The following is a 19536-nucleotide window of genomic DNA, read 5'->3' as shown; positions in this document are numbered from 1 at the left end:
AGCGACAGGGAGCGGGGGCAGGAGGCAGGGGCTAGGAAATGGGGTAGGGAGCAGGATGTAGGAGCAGGGAATGAAGCTGGGGGCAGGGAGCAGGAGGCAGGAGCTAAGAGGTAGGGGCAGGGAATGAGGCAGGGAACAGGAGGCAGGAGCTAAGAGGTGGGGCAGGGAATGGGGCAGGGAGCAGGAGGCAGGAGCTAGGAGGTAGCGACAGGGAGCAGGAGGCAGGAGGCAGGGGCTAAGAGGTGGGGCAGGGAGCAGGATGTAGGAGCAGGGAATGAAGCTGGGGGCAGGGAGCAGGAGGCAGGAGCTAAGAGGTAGGGGCAGGGAATGGGGCAGGGAGCAGGAGGCAGGAGCTAAGAGGTAGGGGCAGGGAATGGGGCAGGGAGCAGGAGGCAGGGGCTAGGAGGTAGCAACAGGGAGCAGAGGGCAGGAGGCAGGGGCTAGGTGGTGGGACAGGGAGCAGGGGGCAGGAGGCAGGAGCTAGGAGGTGGGGCAGGGAGCAGGATGTAGGAGCAGGGAATGAAGCTGGGGTCAGGGAGCAGGAGGCAGGAGCTAAGAGGTAGGGGCAGGGAATGGGGCAGGGAGCAGGAGGCAGGGGCTAGGAGGTAGGGACAGGGAGCAGGGGGCAGGAGGCAGGGCTAGGTGGTGGGGCAGGGAGCAGGGGGCAGGAGGCAGGGCTAGGTGGTGGGGCAGGGAGCAGGGGGCAGGAGGCAGGGGCTAGGTGGTGGGGCAGGGAGCAGGATGTAGGAGCAGGGAATGGAGCTGGGGGCAGGGAGCAGGAGGCAGGAGCTAAGAAGTAGGGGCAGGGAATAGGGCAGGGAGCAGGAGGCAGGAGCTAAGAGGTAGGGGCAGGGAATGGGGCAGGGAGAAGCTGCGTAGCTCAGTGGAAAGAGCCCGGGCTTTGGAGTCAGAGATCATGGGTTCAAATCCCGGCTCCGCCACTTAGCTGTGTGACTTTGGGCAAGTCACTTAACTTCTCTGTGCCTCAGTTCCCTCAAGTGTCAAATGGGGATGAAGACTGTGAGCCCCCCGTGGGACAAGCTGATCACCTTGTCAACCTCCCCAGTGCTTAGAACAGTGTTTTGCACATAGTAAGAGCTTAGCAAATGCCATTATTAGGGAGCAGGGAGCAGGAGGTAGGGGTAGGAGGGCGGTCCCAAGCCGGATCGGGCGGGCGGGAGTGAAACGGGCTGCCGGGGCTGACACTGTGCGGGGGTTGGGCTGACAGGTGGGAAGTGGCGGGGCTGAAGGGACTGACATTTTGAAGCGGCGGGGCTGACCGGTGAGCAGTGGTCGGGCTGAAGGGGCTGGCAGATGGGCAGTGACTGACTGAAGGGCTGACGGGCAGGCAGTGACGACAGGGCTGACAGTTTTACAGTGAGGAGGCTGACGGGTGGGCAGCGGGCAGTGAGGAGGCTGAGGGCCGACAGGCGGGCAGCGGTCCGGCTGACAGTTTTGCAGTGGCGGGACGGACAGTTGGCTAGTGGGGGCACTGAAGACGGTTGGGCAGGGGAGGGGCTGAGGGGCGGCCAGTGGAGGGGCTGACGGTTGGGCAGTGTGCAGTGGCGGGGCGAAGGGGAGGGACTGAGGGGAGAGCATTCGTTCATTCATTCATTAATCGTATTTATTGAGCACTTACTGTGTGCAGAGCACTGCACTAAGCGCTTGGGAAGTCCAAGTTGGCAACATCTAGAGACGGTCCCTACCCAACAGCGGGCTCACAGTCTAGAAGGGGGAGACAGAGAACAAAACAAAACATATTAACTAAATAGAATAAACATGTACAGAGTAATAAATCCGTACAAACATATATACATATATACAGGTGCTGTGGGGAGGGGAAGGAGGTAAGGCGGGGGGGATGGAGAGGGGGAGAGGAAGGAGGAGGTTCAGTGTGGGAAGGCCTCCTGGAGGAGAGCAATGACGGGGCTGAGGGGCGGGCAGTGTCGGGGCTGAGGGGCGGGGCTGACGGGTGGGCAGTGGCGGGGCTGAGGGGCGGGGCTGAGGGGCGGGCAGTGGCGAGGTTGAGGGCGGGCAGTGGCGGAGCTGACGGTTGGGCAGTGCGGGGCTGAGGGGCGGGCAGTGACGGGGCTGAGGGGCGGGGCTGACGGGCAGGCAGGGGCGGGGCTGACGGGCAGGCAGTGACAGGGCTGACGGGCAGGCAGTGCGGGGCTGAGGGGCGGGCAGTGGCGGAGTTGAGGGGCAGAGCTGACGGTTGGGCAGTGGCGGGGCTGAGGGGCGGGGCTGACGGGTGGGCAGTGACCGGGCTGAGGGGAGGGGCTGAGGGGCGGGGCTGACGGGTGGGCAGCGACGAGGCTGAGGGGCGGGCCGTGCGGGGCTGAGGGGCGGGGCTGACGGGTGGGCAGGGGCGGGGCTGAGGGGCGGGCAGTGACGGGGCTGAGGGGCGGGCAGCGGCGGAGCTGACGGTTGGGCAGTGCGGGGCTGAGGGGCGGGCAGTGACGGGGCTGAGGGGCGGGGCTGACGGGTGGGCAGTGACCGGGCTGAGGGGCGGGGCTGACGGTCAGGCAGTGACGGGCTGAGGGGCGGGCAGTGGAGGAGCCGACGGTTGGGCAGTGCGGGGCTGAGGGGCGGGGCTGAGGGGCGGGCAGTGGCCGTGCTGACGGTTGGGCAGTGGCGGGGCCGAGGGGCGGGGCCTCCAGCGAAGCACTGACGGCGGAGGGAGCGGGGCGGGGCGGGGCGGGGCCCGTGTGTGGGCGCGCAGTGCCGGGGCCGGGGGGAGGAGAGGAGAAGAGAGGAGAGGAGGGGGGCGTGGCCCCAGTGTTGTCGGCCTCGTCGTTGGGCGCCGTTTCTCTTTCACTTTGGTCGAGTGGGGTCGGGTCCGGCGGCGGCGGCGGCGGCGGCGGCGGCGGCTGGGGGTCCGCGCCCAGGCCCGGCGGGGGCGGCCTTGGCGTGGCTGGAGGCGGCGGCGGGGCCCGGCGGGGTAGGTAAGGGTCCGGGCCCGGCCCAGCCGCCCTCTCCCGCCCGATTCTCCTCCCTGACCTTTGCCCCCGGGCGGGGAGCCGCCCCTCGGGGCACCTGCCGGGGCCACCGGGGCAGGGCGGGCAGGGCGGGCGGGCAGTGCGGGCAGTGCGGGCGGGCAGTGCGGAGGAGAAGGGGCCGGTCCCGCTGGAATAGGAGCCGGAGCGAAGGAGGGGAAGGTGAGGCCGGACAGAGAGTAGTGTCCTTCCCGTTGCCAGCGCCCACACGGCCCGGTCGATCGGCTGAAACCGAAGCCCAGCCAAGTTTAGCGTCTCCCCAGGAGCCCAGTGGCCGGGGCAGGATTGGAACCCGGGTCCCGAGGCCCGACAGTTGCCTGACCGGCCGGCCCACGCGTGGATTTGGCCGTGCACCTGCGGTTTTTACGGCGAAAATCGTGGTGACCGTCCGGCCTTTAGACTAATCATCATTACGGCGTTTGTTAAACGCTGCTCGGCACGTAGTGAGCGCTCAGTAAATGCGGTTGGTGATGATACGGGCGAATTGGGTTGGACGCGGGCCGTGTCCCACGTGGGGCTCCACAGCATCGAGCCCCGTTTCACAGATGAAGTCACCGAGGCCCGGAGAAGTGAAGGGACTTGCCCAAGGTCACCCGGCAGACGAGTGGCAGAGCCGGGATTAGAACCCGTGACCTTTCGGCCCCCCAGGCCCGTGCTCTGTCCACCAAGCCGTGTTTTAGATGAGCCCTTTTAGGCTGTGAGCCCACTGTTGGGTAGGGACCGTCTCTCTATGTTGCCAACTTGGACTTCCCAAGCGCTTAGGACAGTGCTGTGCACACAGTAAGCGCTCAGTAAATGCGATTGATTGATTGACCTGTCCCCTGCTAGGTACTGATTCAGCATTGGATGACTTTTTCTGTAGTACTCTTATTTTACGCTCCTTGCCTCCCCCCGCCATCCCCCACCCCACCCTCCTTAATAATAACAATGGCATTTATTAAGCGCTTACTATGTGCAAAGCACTGTGCTAAGCGCTGGTGAGGTTACAAGGTGATCAGGTTGTCCCCCGTGGGGCGCATGGTCAATCCCCATTTTACAGATGAGGTCACTGAGGCACAGAGAAGTTAAGTGACTTGTCCAAGGTCACACAGCTGACAAGTAGCATGGCTCGAGAAGCAGCATGGCTCAGTGGAAAGAGCACGGGCCTTGGAGTCAGGGGTCATGAGTTCAAATCCCAGCTCCACCAACTGTCAGCTGTGTGACATTGGGCAAGTCACTTAACTTCTCTGTGCTTCACTTATCTGTAAAATGGGGATTAAGACTGTGAGCCCCCTGTGGGACAACCTGATCATCTTGTAACCTCCACAGCGCTTAGAACAGTGCTTTGCATATAGTAAATGCTTAATAAATGCCATTATTATTATTATTGTTATTATTATTAAGTAGTGGAGGTGGGATTTGAACCCAGGACCTCTGACTCCAAAGCCCGGGCTCATTCCACTGAGCCACATCGCTTCTCCTTCACACACACCCACCCCCCCCCCCCCCCCCCCCCCCACCCTTGGCGCCGGGCTGCAGAGTCCCACATCACCTGTATTTTCACGGCCCCAGGAAAGGAATATGATGGCTCTGGAGCAAAAGTGGGGTCATTGGTCTGCTTGGCAGCACACCCTAGATTCTGCCTGTAGATGGTAAACTCCAGGAGGGCAGGGCAGAAATAGGGTAGACCATCTCTGTCGTAGTCTCCCAAGCGCTTAGTTCAGTGCTCCGCACTCAGTAAGTGCTCAGTAAGTACCAGCGATTGGTTGTGGATTTCCATAAATGATTCCTTATGACATCATTATGTAACATGCACCTGTTACTTCAGGATTGGCATGAGTACTTCCAGTAACCTCAAGGGCCAACGGCGAGCACCCCGATGAATGTGTCATAGCAAAATATCCCCCACATTCTCAGTAAATGTAATGACCGCATATAGACTCAGCTGGGTTGTGGGCCAGTTTGCGCTTGGGTGGTGGTGGCTTTCAAGGATATCTGACACCCAATAATTTAGCACCTACTCTGTGCAGAGCATTGTTAAAGTCAGGGTGCAGATCTGCAGGAAACTGGAAAGTAATAATAATAATTGTAGTGTTTAAGTGCTTACTATGTGCCAAGCACTGTAATAATAATAATGCTAATGAGGGCATTTATTCAGCGCTTTCTATGTGCAAGGCACTGTTCTAAGCGCTGGGGAGGTTACAAGGTGATCAGGTTGTCCCACGGGGGGCTCACAGTCTTAGTCCCCATTTTACAGATGAGGTAAGTGAGGCACAGAGAAGTTGCCCAGAGTCACACAGCTGACCCCTGACCCCAAAGCCCGTGCTCTTTCCACTGAGCCACGCTGCTTCCCCTATTCGGTACCAAGTGCTAGGGTGGATACAAGCAAACCGAGCTGGACAAAGTCCCCGTCCCTCTTGGGGCTCACAGTCATAATCCCCGTTTTGCAGAGGAGGTAGCCGAGGCACAGAGAGGTGAAGTGGCCCGCCCAAGACCACACAGCAGAGAAGTGGTGGAGCCGGAACTAGAACTCAGAACCGGGCCTGGGTGCTGTCCACTACGCCATGCCGCTTCACTGCCTGTTATAAAACAGTGCTCTGCACATAGTAAGCGCTCAATAAATACGATTGATGATGATGATGATGATAAAACCTGACACATTGCTTTCTGGAGAAGGTGCCTCTGTGGCTCTCTCAACTCCTCTGCCCTAAGGTAGAGATGAGGCACAGGTCCTCACTCCCGACCGCATCCTTCTCTAGGCACCACTCCCACTGCACAGGGGACCAGTAGAGAGAGGAGTGGGAAAGGGGACTTACATCATCACTCATTTGTTTGTTCAATCATATCTACTGAGTGCTTACTGTGTGCAAAGCACTGTACAAAGTGCTTGGGAGAGTAGAATATAACGTCAGACACATTCCCCGGCCACAGCGAGCTCACTCCTAGTAGCACAGCCCTCCTGTAGTTTTCCTCACAGCCCCTTCCCAACAGTCACAAGGAAAAAGTGGTGAACAGAGGGGTACAGGTAAGTTTGCACTTTAAGCACAGGTGGCTTGTAGGCTTACACTTTGAGTACAGATAGCGTTGTGGAGAAAGGCAGTGGTCACGAGGGAGTGTTTTGAGAAGAATTTTCATGGTGTTCCTTGATTGCTGTAACTACTTTGGGCTTGCTTGGGAATTAGAACCCTGAAATGAGGAATGGGAGGGAAGGCCCCAACTTTATGGGAAGTAGGGAAGGGTTGGGTTGTTTTTTTTTACGGTACTTGTTAAGCACTTACTATGTGTTCAACACTGGTCTAAGTGCTGGGGTAAGTACAAGCTAGTCAGGTCAGACACGGTGCATGTCCTAGAGGGGGCTCACGGTCTTCAGTAGGAGGAAGAACAGGTCTGCGATCCCCATTTGACAGTTGAGGAATCCGAGGCACAGAGAAGTTAACTGACTTGCCCAAAGTCACAGAACAAGCGTTTGACGGAGCTGGGATTAGAACCAAGGTCCTCCAACTCCCAGGTCTGTTCTCTTTCCCCTAGGCCACACTGCTTCTCAGTATCCTTCATGAACAGGTCGGTCCCTCATTCGATTGTCTTGTCACATTTTCCTGGGACTATCCCTTGGGAGGGGCTGCATCCTTGACCAAGTTTGAATAACACACGCTTTGATTCATCTCTGCGAGAATGGCCTCCTTCAGTGGTACTTATTGAGCGCTTACGAGTCCTATGCTAATCACTTTCGAGAGTTCAGTACGCCAGACCTGGTAGATGCATTCCCTTCCCACATCGAGTTTTCTTGCCCTGAGTCAGTCACATGGGGGTATTTATCGAGCACTTATTCTGTCCTTAGGAGAAATCTAGGATCCCCTTTTCTCAAAGTTGAATTCCGGTAACGCTAAAGTGGGAAGGTACAGACCTCCTTTTTTTTCGTTTTGTTTTGTTTTCTCACAGCCTTAGTTGGGATTGAAATTGAGACAAGAAAAGCTCTTCCTATGGTAAAGGTGAATTTATGTGTTTTAAGGTCACGTTTAAACATATTTATTCGGGTTGGTACTTTGAACATTTACCACCCAAACTTGCGGGCTATTACTTAGATGCGATTACCGTAATAAGAACCTCCTTTCTTTTCTTCTCTTTTTTTTTTAATGCCTATGTAAATGGAAAACAGGAATGAAAAAGGCAAAGCCCCCAAAGAAGTGATGAGCAATGATCCTCTGAAAGCCCCGGCAGTCAGTGCAGATGCCTCAAGTCCAGCTGACCAGAGAAGTGCATCGCCGTCTCCTGTAAAACAGCATTCGTTCATCTAAGGCATCTCCCGTCCAAACTGCTCCAACCCGTCCAAGTTACTCTACGAATGGCTACTCAAAGGAAGCACTTGGTGAAAGATTTCAACCCTCACATCACCTGTTACCTTTGTAAAGGGTATCTCATCAAGCCAACCACCGTGACCGAGTGCCTCCACACCTGTGAGTATTCCAAAGGCCTTCATCTCTCCACCTTGCTCTCTGAATTTGCTACTACTCTTTTGTGTTTTCTGGCCACCTGGTCCCTTTGGGAACCGAAATGTTCCAAGAAGTAGTAGTATGCTGGAATCCTAGCCAGACGACGTCTTTTGCCCGCTTCCGTGGAAGTAGTGGAAAGAGCCCGGACCTGGGAATCAGAGATTCTGGGTTCTAATCCTGGCTCTGCCGTTGGTCTGCCTTGTGACCACGGGCAAGTCACTTAACTGCTCTGTGCCTCAGTTTCCTCAGCTGTAAAATGGGGATTCAATACCTGTTCTGCCTCCTACTTAGACTGTGAAGCCCCATGTGGAAGGGACTGTGCCAACCTGACGAACTCGTGTCTACTCCAGTGCTCAGAACAGTGCTTGACACAGAGTAAGCACTTGACAAATGCCAGTATCACTATTATTATTTGAGTATAGTATATTGTCATTATTTGACTCCACATTTTACTCTGGTTTAACCTCTGGTTGATTTGCAGAACGTTCCAGAACGTTTGACTCATTATGAGACTTGATATATATATATATACACACACATACACATCTACACACACAAACCTTTTGAAGCAAAGTGTGAAATAAGTTAAATGGAGGGATGAGAGGCAGGCAGCACCGGGATCGGGAAGGTGGCGTCCGAGTAGGTGGAGGGTGGGAAAGAGGAGCCAAGAAGGTGAAGAGTGAAGGGGTCAGAACCACACAGTCTGAAGCCTCAGAGACGGTCAGGACCAAATCCGCCAGACCGACTCTTCCAATGCCAGCATGCCTGGCTGAGCTCCAGGGAGGAGCGGTCACAGGGCGAGCGCAGGCAGCGTGCTTCCCCTTACGTTTAATCAGCGATGGTTCGTGTTCAGGCCTCGGGGTCTTTTTAGAGGCCTGGCTCTCTGGGGTCCTGGAGAGGGAACTTGCAGCGGGGCCCTTGGCAGTGCCATTGCTGGTTGGGTGAACGTAAGTGAGGGCAGGACAGTGAGGTTGGGGGGAAGGGTGCGAAATGGTCAGACCGGGTTTTTCTTTTGTTTCAAAAGGAAGTAACTCACAGGGAGAAGAATGGCATTAATATATATTTAAAAATGAAGAATTCCGCTCCTTATTCATTCATTCAATCGTATTGAGCGCTTACTGTGTGCAGAGCACTGCACTAAGCGCTTAGGATATCAAATTAGCCGGACTTTTGAAAGTAAGTTTCCCCGGTTTCCTTTAAGTGTAAATGGATGTACTTCTAACGATGATAATCAGGATAATGGAAGCCTCTGTAGTCCTACATGCTCTATGCTCTACTCTATAAGCATTATTCACCACCCCCCGCCCCCCCAAGCTAGATTGTAAGGCACTGTACTAAGCAGTTAGGATATCGAATTAGCAGACTTTTGAAAGTAAGTTTCCCTGGTTTCCTTTAAGTGTAAATGGATGTACTTCTAACGATAATAATCGGGATAATGGAAGCCTCTGTAGTCCTACATGTTCTACTCTGTAAACATTATACACCTCCCCCCGGCCTGCCCCCAAGCTAGATTGTAAGGTTCGTAATGTCAGGGATTATGTTTTCTATCATACATTTCCAAGTACAGTGCTCAGCACTCGGGGACTCAAATACTAATTGATTGTCGGAAAATTCTCTTTAGTCTGATATGTATTCCAAACTCCTTGAAATCAGGGATCACATTTTTTATGTCTATTGTACAGTCCCTAAGCACCTAGAACAGCCCTGCTTTCTGGTGGTGCTTGGTCTGTACTGTTATCATGGCTAAATTATCTAGATATTTCAGGCCAAAAAATCCTTATGCCAGGATAATTCAGGCCAGGAATTTCTTTTTCTCCTCTTCTTCTTCTTCTTTTTTTTTTCTTTTGCTAAAATTATGTGGGTAATTTGCATGCATGAAAGTGTCATTCTGTTACACAATTCAGTGTATTTGGCATTTTACAACACCATAGTAAGTAACAAGATCTTTAGGTCTAAAAATAATCTCTTAAATAATTCAGTTTGTATATACTGAACTGGCCCTGGAAATGTCCTGCTTTAAAGATTTTCAGATTATTTTGGCCCAGGAGACTAGATGATCGAGAAGGTTTAATATGACTGAATATTAAGTCGATGAAGTTGGTGATTTTGCAGAGGGCGAAAGGAATGTGTAAGAAGGAGAGAGCTAAATCTGTCTTTTGTGTTAAATGATGACATTATTTGACGGGAGGTATTCTCCCAGCTTGTGGGGTGTGGCTGTTAAGACTGCACTTTGACTGGCAGTGCGTTACACCCTGTGAAGGGGAAAAGATTATCCTGTGTTTAGACGAGGTGTTTGACCGTTGTAGCCCATCGTGCTGTTTCGTGACTCTGTTTCTTGGCCTTCCATTCTTCCTGAAGATTCAGAAGAGTAGCCATGTCCCGATTTCTGCACACCAGGCTGTTTGGTGTGCATACTCGTCTCCCAGCTGCCTAATGCTCTGTTACCTTATTTGAGGCTCCGCTTCACGAGGTCTTAAAAAGTTGATTCCGCCTCGTTCTTGTAGAGATTCCATTTCAGTTACTCAGAAGCAGCATGACTTAGGGGAAAGAGCACGGGCTTGGGAGTCAAGAGGACGTGGGTTCTAATCCCGGCTCTGCCACTTGTCTGCTGTGTGACCTTGGGCAACTCACTTAACTCCTCTGTGCCTCAGTTACCTTATCTGTAAAATGGGGATTAACACTGTGAGCCCCGCGTGGAACAACCTGATTACCTTATGTCTACCCCAGCACTTAAAACGGTGCTTGGCACATAGTAAGCGCTTAACAAATGCCATAATTATCATTGTTATTATTACATCAGGTAGGTAATTGCTCTTCCCCTCATCAAAGCCTTATTGAAGGCACATCTCCTTCAAGAAGCCTTCCCTGATTAAGCCCTCCGCTCCTCTTCTCCCACTGCCTTCTGCATCGCCCTGCTTGCTCCCTTCGTTCATCCTCCCTCCCATCCCCCACAGCACGTATGTTTATATCTGTATATATCTGTAACTTATTTATTTATTTTGTATTAATGCCTGTCTCTCCCTCTAGTCTATGAGCTCGTTGTGGGCGGGGGATGTGTCAGTTTGTTGTTATATTGTACTCTCCCAAGCGCTTAATACAGTGCTTTGCACACGGTAGGCGCTTAATAAATGTGAGTGAATAAATGGCTCCTAGTAAGTGCTTAACAAATGCCATGGCTATTATTATTATTACTTAAAACTTCTGGGCTGACTGAGCTACAAAACCCCAACTGTTGCTGAACCTGTCCCTGTCTTACCATATAGTGTTCCTTGACAATAATATAGGAGCCTCATTGGATCGGGGAATCCCGGCTACCGGTAGGAACGGGAACATGAATGCGGAGGACCTCTCTGAGACCCTGTTGACCAGAAGCTCATAAAGGCAGAGGGAAGGACCAGGCGACAACACCGAGATCGATTTGATGAAGACGGCCTGTATGACAAAAAGCAGGAATCCTACATTTCACCAACATCTTGCAGCCCTTTATGATCATAATGGAAGGGAGTCTATAAAAATGTTTCACGTGCGAAGCAGGATTGCCTAGTGGAAAGAGCAAAGGCTCTAATCCCGGCTCTGCCCGTTGTTTGCTGTGTGATCTTGGGCAAGTCACTTAACTTTCTCTGTGCCTCAATTTCCTCAACTGTAAAATGGGGATTAAATAAATGCCTGTTCTTCCTCCTACTTAGAGTGTGAGCCCCATGAGGGACAGGGACCGTGTCCAACTTAATTAACTTGTACCTACCTCAGCCCTTAGAACGGTGCTTGAAGCATAGTAAGCACTGAGCAATTATCATAAAAAAAAGTGTTGTGCGTGTTAAGAAACATGTACACCAACGGTATACTGCCAAAGTGGCAAAGTTCTAGGCACATGCTGACCGACCTCTGTCAAAATAAGGACTTAAATTCTGTCACTAAGGAAGTGGCATGCCACTCTCAGCACTTTTGGAGAGGTCTGTGAGTAATCTCCACCACCCCAGGCATGTCCTCGCATCAGCCAGTATTAGCGCTCCCATGCATATGGGTTTTTTTATCTTATTCATTTAAAGTCCATTTTCTTATAGCGCTCACGTCTCATTCTTAAGGATACCTTTGTTGAGGCAAACTCAAGTTTCGTTACTCGCCTACTTTTGGTGTTGCCCACCTGCACAGCAGTTCTTCCAGCCTGGCTTTGGATTCTTTTCAGGCAGACGGGCGTGATCGGAAGAGCCAGTCCCTTTCTGCCATTGCATCCAATCCAAACCACGTGGAAACACACGCTAAGGCCGAGTGCACTGAACTCACTTTCTGCTCTTCGTCTTTACCACTTGAATCTGGTTTTATTCTTGTTCCTACATTATGTGCAGTCATTTCTCTCATAACAGAGAAGTTGGGTACTTGAATCCAACTTGCTATAGGAAAAATTGTGTGGTAGTATCCAATGATTCAGTGGACATCTTGGGCTGTGGAGAGATGGTTCAAAGAATCCCTACGACTGACATTTTTCTCTGTTCATTCCTGTATTCACTCCCAGAATTTTTTACACCTGTGCTCTTCGTTGTTATTTTACTGAATTCAATCTGTAAAATAGCAGAAGCACAAAATACTCTGTGGTCTGGCACAGTACTGTGAGGCTGGGAAGTTTGTAGCCTTGACCGATGCCCCATATAAACGCACAACCACTTTTTTCCAAAACTGAAATCTATCTGCACCAAGTTGTGGGCTGTGGTAGTCCAGAACAGACTTGTGTTGTGGGAAGAGCTCCCTTATTCTACCGTTACATCACATCGAATGCTATAATGAAACACATCTTAGAGTAGAAGTGACTGTGACTTGCGCTTACCTCTCTTCCCCTGCCACAGATTATTCATTCCTCGAGGGCAGAAAGCTTGTCTTTTGCTTTATTGTGCAGTTACAAGTGGCTACCAGAGTGCTCTGTTCCCCTTACGTGTTCCAAAAATGCTAATGATGATAGTGGTGATGGCAGTTGGCCTCCCTTCCGTGGCAAATCCGAAGGAGATCACGCAGGGATGGCAACAGCACTTGAATGGTCTCCTGTACATAGTTCCCTTATCAAGACTGAGCTCACACAAAGCACAGAGAGCCGGACAAGAAGTCAAGTTACAGCTTTTGTTCCTCATCCTTTGAGGAGACTCTAAGCGCCTCGTGGGCAGGGATGGTGTCCTACCAACTACGTTTGTTGTGTTGTCCTCTCCCTAGCCCTTTAGTTCAGTGCTCTGCACACAGCGAGCACTCAAAGACCATCGACTGATTAAAACCACTCTTAATATCGAAATTGTGAAAAACTGAAAAGCACCTGGATCTATTAGTATTCCTTCGGATGTCTACAAGCAAGGAGAAGACAATGTTTAGGCAGCTATATGAATTTTCCTCACATGGGATACTTAGGAAATGCCACAGGACTTGAAACATGCCACCAGGAGTGCTATTATTTTTCAGAAGAAAGGTGAAAGAAGAAAGATGTCTTTTTCTTCCATCGTCTGTTCCCAACTGCCTAGTAAGATGCTTTGTACTATAAAATGCTGTTGATGAGTACGTGGAAACGATGGGGCATCTCGGCACCCGCAGTTTCTGGAGGGACCTAGCAAGCGTTCTTCTGGACCGTTGATTGAACAAGAATATTATAAACACATACTCCCCGAATCTCAACACAGCTCCCGACCAAAACTCAGAATGGCAGGCATAAGTTTACTATTCTGCAAAGACCAGGAGAATCGTACGGAGCCCAACAAGACCTCTTTAATGTACAAAATATTTAACGCCATCAATAGATCCCGACTCTAGAAACCACTAAGCAGATTTCTATGTCCAGAGAGGTTCATCTGAAGGTTTTAAAATCCACTCCGGTGCTCAGTTCAGTGCAATTCACCCAGGGGACACTCAGTAAATGGTACTACTGCTGAAACTAGTTGAGACAGAGTGGAAGATGAGAGAAGACTAGACTAGAGAGGCAGTGTGGCTCAGTGGAAAGAGCATGGTCTGTGGAGTCAGAGGTCATGGGTTCAAATCCCGACTCTGCCAATTGTCAGCTGTGTGACTTTGGGCAAGTCACATAACTTCTCTGTGCCTCAGTTACCTCATCTGGAAAATGGGGATTAAGACTGTGAGCCCTCCTTGGGACAACCAGATCACCGTGTAACCTCCCCAGCGCTTAGAGCAGTGCCTTGCACCTAGCGAGCGCTTAATAAATGCCATCATTAATATTAAGATGTTCTGCCTGACTCCATCACCATGGAGAAGCAGCATGGTGTAGTGGATGGAGCTTGGGCCTGGGAATCAGAAGGTCATGGGTTCTAATCCCGACTCTGCCATTTGTCTGCTGTGTGACCTTAGGCAAGTCACTTCTCTTTCCCTGTCCCTCAGTTCCCTTATCTGTAAAATGGGGATTGAGACTGTGAGCCCCAGGTGAGACCCGGATTTTGTACAACTTGATTTGCTCATGTCCACCCCAGCACTTAGTACAATGCTTGGCACATAGCGCTTAACAAATACCACAATTATTATTATTTCAGTGCATCAGGGCTGTGCAGTAGGTTCATTCTTTCAGTGTATTTTACTCTGTCATGTTTGGTGATACCTGTGGCCCATTCTCAATGGCATACCATTGAGGGTAGATATTGTAAAGGCATAGAGTCAACTGGATAAATAATGCCCAAGTACATAAATGAAATAAAAAGTGGAATCACCTTATACCATGTTGCCAATTCTCCCTTATTGAATGGTATCCAGATTTAGCAATGCAGGATTACATACCAAAACCCCTGCCACACTTGGGTTTATGGGTTTGCCTTACACTGCCTCATCTAGCTGATCGTTCAGAATGGTAGGGAATCACATTCCTTTTGTGGAAGCAGCACGCAGTAAGCGCTCAATAATTAGCATTGATTGATAAGCAAAAGAATTAACTGCACATAGTGGAGTAATAAATATAAAGAAATCATAGGAGACAAAAGGGATGGATCCAGAAGAGTTTCTCCAACTTTTTTTTTCCAGTTACAGTCACAGAATTATAGAGCTGGAAAGACCCTCAAGAGGACATTTGGCTCACATTGCTTACTCCTCGGCCCGAACCATTCAGGAAGCATGAGTGTCAGGAAGGCTTTCTGGAGGAAGTGGAATTGTCAGGTGAACCGATAATGGCTTCTCCTATCAATCAGTTAGTGGTATTGAGCACTGGCTGCTTGCCGAGCACTGTAATGAGGGTTGGGAGAGTACAGTATAACAGAGTTGGTAGACTTGTGCCCTGTCCATGATCCCGAATGACGGGTGAGCCTAGATCCAGTTGGGATGGCTTTTGGAATGAGAACCTGTGCGCGTGAATTGTGTCTGTGGTTTGGGCAGAACCACTCGCTCGCTGACCGTCTCTATATGTTGCCAACTTGTACTTCCCAAGCGCTTAGTACAGTGCTCTGCACACAGTAAGCGCTCAATAAATACGATTGAATGAATAAATGACCCTGCCAGTTGTCTTCTCGGGGGGACTTTGAAGCCACGAGGATGTGGGTGGGATTTGTGACCAAGGGACCGCGGCCTAGGGCCGGAGCTCTGCTGTGGTAGCACCATTGACCAGCTCGCGGTTGCCAGGGTAGCTGCCTCAGTCCCTGCCACAGTCTTTGCTATCTGTGTCATCCAGCTCTTTTCAAGTCAGGAGGTCATAGTGCTTACTATGTGCAGAGCACTGTACTAAGCGCTCGGGAGAGTACGCTCTAACAATAAACAGACACATTCCCTGCCCACATTGAGGTACTATTGAGCCAAGCCACCACATACGACACCCCAGTAATTCTAGTTAGAAACCTTCACTGCTGATTGCATAAGCCAGCTGGCATTTCTTCCCCTACATCTAGGAAGGTAGGAGCCGCTTGACGAAAGCAAGAGAGTGGGTATTCTGCTGTCTGGGCAAAGGGGTTTGCATACTTCCAAAATATTCATCTTTGGGTAACTGCTAAATTATTGTTTCCCGTGACAGGTTAACCTCGAAGGTGACTTCAAAGAAGTCTTTAGATACATGAGCAACCTTTGTCGTTTTTTGTATTTAATGCAATTCAGTAGTTTAAAGAAATAGGTACTAAAGCGGACATATTTGTTTAAACATTTATGTGATCGCCGGATCAGTCAATCGATGGTATTTATCGAGCTCTTACTGGGCGCCGAGCACTGTACTAAGTGCTTGGGAGAGTGCAGTGCCTTGGAATCATTCCCTGCCCACTGCCTAGAAGGGGAGACAGGCACTGAAATAAATTATAGATCTGTACAGAAGTTCTGTGGGGTTGAGGGGGCGGTCAATATCAAGTGCTTTAAAGGTACAGATCCAAGTACGAGGGCAATACGGGAGAGGGAATAGAGGAAATGAGGCTTAGTAGGGAAGGCCTTTGGGAGGAGATATAAGGCTATGAAGATGAGGAGAGCAGGCCTTTCTTTCATGCCAGTGTTAATTTTTAAGACTGCTAGATGACTGATTATTCTCTCTGGTAGATCTTAAAAAGGAGGTAGAGCTCTCAAATTTAAGAATGAGAAGTAATTTGGGGACTGTAGACCTCCAACAATATTTTGTTTTCTCTTGTCCCGCCTTAAAGGGGAGTCTTCAATTTGAGAACCTTGTCACTGCTTAAGTGATTCATGCCTTTTGACATCTATTTCTGGTCTATCACCTGGAAGGAATATTTCTTTTCTAAGTAGTAGAGGAGTTCCCTGTCCCAAAGCTGTTTGCCTATCTGGGTATTGTTCCAGCTGCAACTCCCCAGCGGGGTGGGTCTCTCAGGTGTTACAGCATCTGCTGCTACCACTTGGGCTCTTTCCTAGATCCCCTCTGATCAGGAACATCTTTGCTCCTTGCTCCGTGTGTTCTTCAGAGTTGGTAGACACACACCCTGTCCTTGAGGAGCTTACAGTCTAGAAAAGAGCAAGGTGTGTGAAAATCTGGTTATGTGTCATTTAGTCAGAAGTTCCACATAGCTTTGGTGCTAGAAAGTGTTTTCAATGCCTCAGCAAGAGTCACCAAATTTAAAATGTGATCTTGATCGCCTGAAGTTTCTATTTGGCCCGATTAATCTTTGTTGGCATTTATAATCGAATTTTGCTGCTATTCTTCAAACTTTCAAGGGCAATTGTCTAATATCTGTGGTTGGAATTCACCTTTACTTCCCCCAGAATGTGTGCCTTATATTTGCTTATGCCATATGAGGCAATCTTGTCCGTTCTGCTTCCTTTTTTTCAAGTGACAGCATTGCCAATAGCCAGTAGCACTCATAGTAGCCTAGGAGTAAGAGCACAGGCCTGGGAGTCGGAGGAACTGGGTTCTAATCCTGTTTTGGCCAGTTGCCTGCTGTGTGACCTTGGGCAAGTCACTTAACTTCTCTGTGCCTCATGTGCCTCCTGGGCCCATGTGTAAAATGGGGACTCAAAACCTGTTCCCTGTCCCCACTAGCTATTTTGCCCCATATGGGACAGTGATACTGTCCATTCTGCTTATCCAGTATTTACCCCAGTGCTTGGCACATAGGAAGTGCTAAACAAATGCCACAGTTATTAATGGATTGAATTTTTTTCTTGGAATTTAGTGAATTTGATGGTGAGGGACAAGCTGTGCATATGAGAATCTGGATTTGATATTGTTGCCTGACTTTCGGACACGTGCTCCCCAACTCCATAGCACTCGCGTACATATCTTTAAATTATGTATAATAAACTACTTATTTATTCATATTAGTGTCTATCTCCCCATCTAGAGTGTAAGCTCAGTATGAGCAGGGAACATGTCTGCTAATTCTGTTGTATTGTACTCTCCCAAGTGCTTAATACAGTGCTCTGTACATAGTAAGCGCACTGCCCATAGTAAGCGCTCAATAATTCTAGACTGTGAGCCCGTTATTGGGCAGGGGTTGTCTCTATTTGTTGCTGAATTGTACTTTCCAAGTGCTTAGTATAGTGGTCTGCACAAAGTAAGCGCTCAATAAATGCGATTGAATGAATGAATGAATTGAATGAATAATTACCACTGATTGTTTGATTGCTTCTCAAATGAAAAAGTAGGTCAGTTAACTGACAAAAATTAATAGCTGATACCAGATGTGGTTGTAACTTAAAGCAATGTCATGTAAGGTTGGGAGAATGACCAGCTGGATGCTATCATTGGATGGAAAATTTAGGCCGTTACCAACCTTGGAGAGTTTTGAATCAGTGACCAGGCGTATTAGTATCTATTATTATTAATTAGTATCTCAGAGTTTATTGGTCTAAAAGCTGTCTGTCACTCAGAGTGGACACACACCTTATTTTATATATCATCATTGAAAACTTATTCTTTAAATTTGTATTAACATTAAATTATTTAACTGGTTACTTAGTCAAGGAAAACACAGGCAATTCAGGTTAAACCATCTTAGTGTTTTCAAAACTAAACCCAAAGTTGGCCTGGTGGTTGTAAATGCTTTTTTGATTAGTTTGCTCTTTTAGTGCCAGGGTCCAATAAATTTATGCTTTGGAAAATTGGGATTTTGGTTTACCACATGATGTTATGGAGTGATACAAATAAGATTTTAAACCAAGACCATATGGCATTTTGTAGAGTGTGTTTCTGAGACCTATAGTTAACTTATATTACTAAGTTGGTTCTTTAGTCACAAAATTCCTGGGGAGAAAGTATGATTCAGAGAAGTCATATGTGACACTCTTGAGAGATGATTGATCCAGCAGCACAGAGGCAGGTATCACTGTGCAGTGGCCAAGCAGAGGAAGTCGTTTCACTGGCCAGTTATTAAGATAATTTATTAGACCAGGGCAGGCTCTTCTGGCCCATCTTTCCACTATGAAAGGGAAACACCTTCTCACTGTGCCTCGATCTCACCTGCCTCTCCTCCGACCCCTGGCCCATGTCCTTCCTCTGGTCTGGAATGCCTTCCCTCCTCAAATCCACTGAACAATCACTCTTCCCCCCTTCAAAGCCCTACTGAAGACACACTTCCTCCAAGAGGCCTTCCCAGACTAAGCCCCTTTTTCCTCAGCTCCGCCTCCCTTCCGTGTCTCCCCTACTTGCTCCCTTTGCTCTCCCCCCGATCAAAGCACTGATGTATATATGCATATCTATAATTCTATTTATATTGATGCCTGTTTCCTTGTTTTGATGTTTGTTCCTTCCTCCACCCCCGTCCCCCAACTCTAACCCCACTGTGGGCAGGGATTGTCTCTCTTTATTGCTGAATTGTACTTTCCAAGCACTTAGTACAGTGCTCTGCATACAGTAAGCACTCAGTAAATATGATTGAATGAATGAAACACGGGGAATGACCAAATAGAAGAGGAGGGAAAGGCATCTCTAATTCCAAACACCTGCTCAGAGCCACTAGATAGTTTGTCTGGGGCCACATTCCCGCATTTTGGGGTCGGGATCAGTAAGTGTCCCCCTCCGGCACTTTTTCTCCCAGAGACACACCTGTTGCCTCTGCTTGTGCTTTTCAAGGGCCTTTCTTGTGTTCCAGTGACAGGGGCAGGGCAGGAAACATGGATTCAGGTGATTAACCAACAGTTCTGTACTGGGCACCTCCAAGTACTTACTACAGTCCTCTATACAACTTAAATACTTAATAAATACCATTGATTGATTGATTGAATTCTCCCTCTCACTAGTTAAACTTGAATATCTGCATTAGGGATCAAGTGAAGCTCTTTTGTTCTTCTCCAGGCCCACAGAGAAGGATTGAGTCCACTTATTCATTCATTCATTCATATTTATTGAGTGCTTACTGTGTGCAGAGCACTGTACTAAGCGCTTGGGAAGTAGAAGTCAGCAATGTATAGAGATAGATGGTCCCTGCCCAACAACGGGCACCTTATCTGTTTGAGCTTTCTCAGTCTTCTAGTTGGAGGACTTGTATTCTAATCGTGACTCTGCCGCTTGCCTAGTCTGTGACCTTGGGCAAGTCACTGAACTTCTCTCTGCCTCAGTTTCCTCCTCTGTAAAATAGAGATGAGACACCCATTCCCCTTTCCACTTGTGGAACAGGGAGTCCCATGTGGGACAGGAACTGTTTCCGATCTACTCCTCTTCTATCTATTCCAGCGCTTAGCACAGCGTT

The 19536-nt window shown here is 49.5% G+C and overlaps 2 protein-coding genes across 8 annotated transcripts in view; one reads left to right on the top strand and one right to left on the bottom strand.

Annotated features, from left to right (window-relative positions):
- The window catches only part of PCGF5 (polycomb group ring finger 5), a 158451-nt gene that overhangs the window by 53152 nt on the left and 85763 nt on the right, over nt 1-19536 (top strand). For 3 of the 7 annotated variants that reach the window (XM_038744361.1, XM_038744360.1, XM_038744362.1), the window contains one exon: nt 7132-7429. In XM_038744361.1, coding sequence (XP_038600289.1) covers nt 7318-7429 — 112 coding nt within the window. In that variant the 5' untranslated portion in view covers nt 7132-7317. Of the gene's footprint in view, nt 1-2926; nt 2942-6919; nt 6965-7131; nt 7430-19536 lie in introns of those variants that run through there. The other 4 variants (XM_038744359.1, XM_038744364.1, XM_038744363.1 and 1 more) reach the window with 3 other exon arrangements.
- Nucleotides 1116-3894, bottom strand: LOC119925264 (vegetative cell wall protein gp1-like). Its single transcript, XM_038743366.1, has 5 exons — nt 3829-3894; nt 2770-3350; nt 2426-2667; nt 1926-2316; nt 1116-1518 (listed from the first exon to the last, which is right to left on the bottom strand). The coding sequence occupies exons 1-5, from the start codon at nt 3892-3894 to the stop codon at nt 1116-1118; spliced, it is 1683 nt and encodes a 560-aa protein (XP_038599294.1).

Source organism: Tachyglossus aculeatus, chromosome 3, assembly GCF_015852505.1.
Source record: "Tachyglossus aculeatus isolate mTacAcu1 chromosome 3, mTacAcu1.pri, whole genome shotgun sequence".
In the NCBI taxonomy this organism is placed as follows: Eukaryota; Metazoa; Chordata; class Mammalia; order Monotremata; family Tachyglossidae; genus Tachyglossus; species Tachyglossus aculeatus.
Note: the sequence above shows the minus strand (reverse complement) of the source record. Positions and strands in the feature narration are given on the sequence as shown.

Excerpts from the sequence above, each read along its gene's own strand:
- LOC119925264 (XM_038743366.1), bottom strand. The coding sequence starts at position 3,894 with ATGGCGGGGGGAGGCAAGGAGCGTAAAATAAGAGTACTACAGAAAAAG. Across the intron at positions 3,351-3,828 it reads AGTCATCCAATGCTGAATCA|GTGCACGGCCAAATCCACGC; the intron begins GTACCTAGCAGG and ends TAAAAACCGCAG. Across the intron at positions 1,519-1,925 it reads ACTGCCCGCCCCTCAGCCCC|CCCCTCCCCTGCCCAACCGT; the intron begins GTCATTGCTCTC and ends GCCGCCCCTCAG.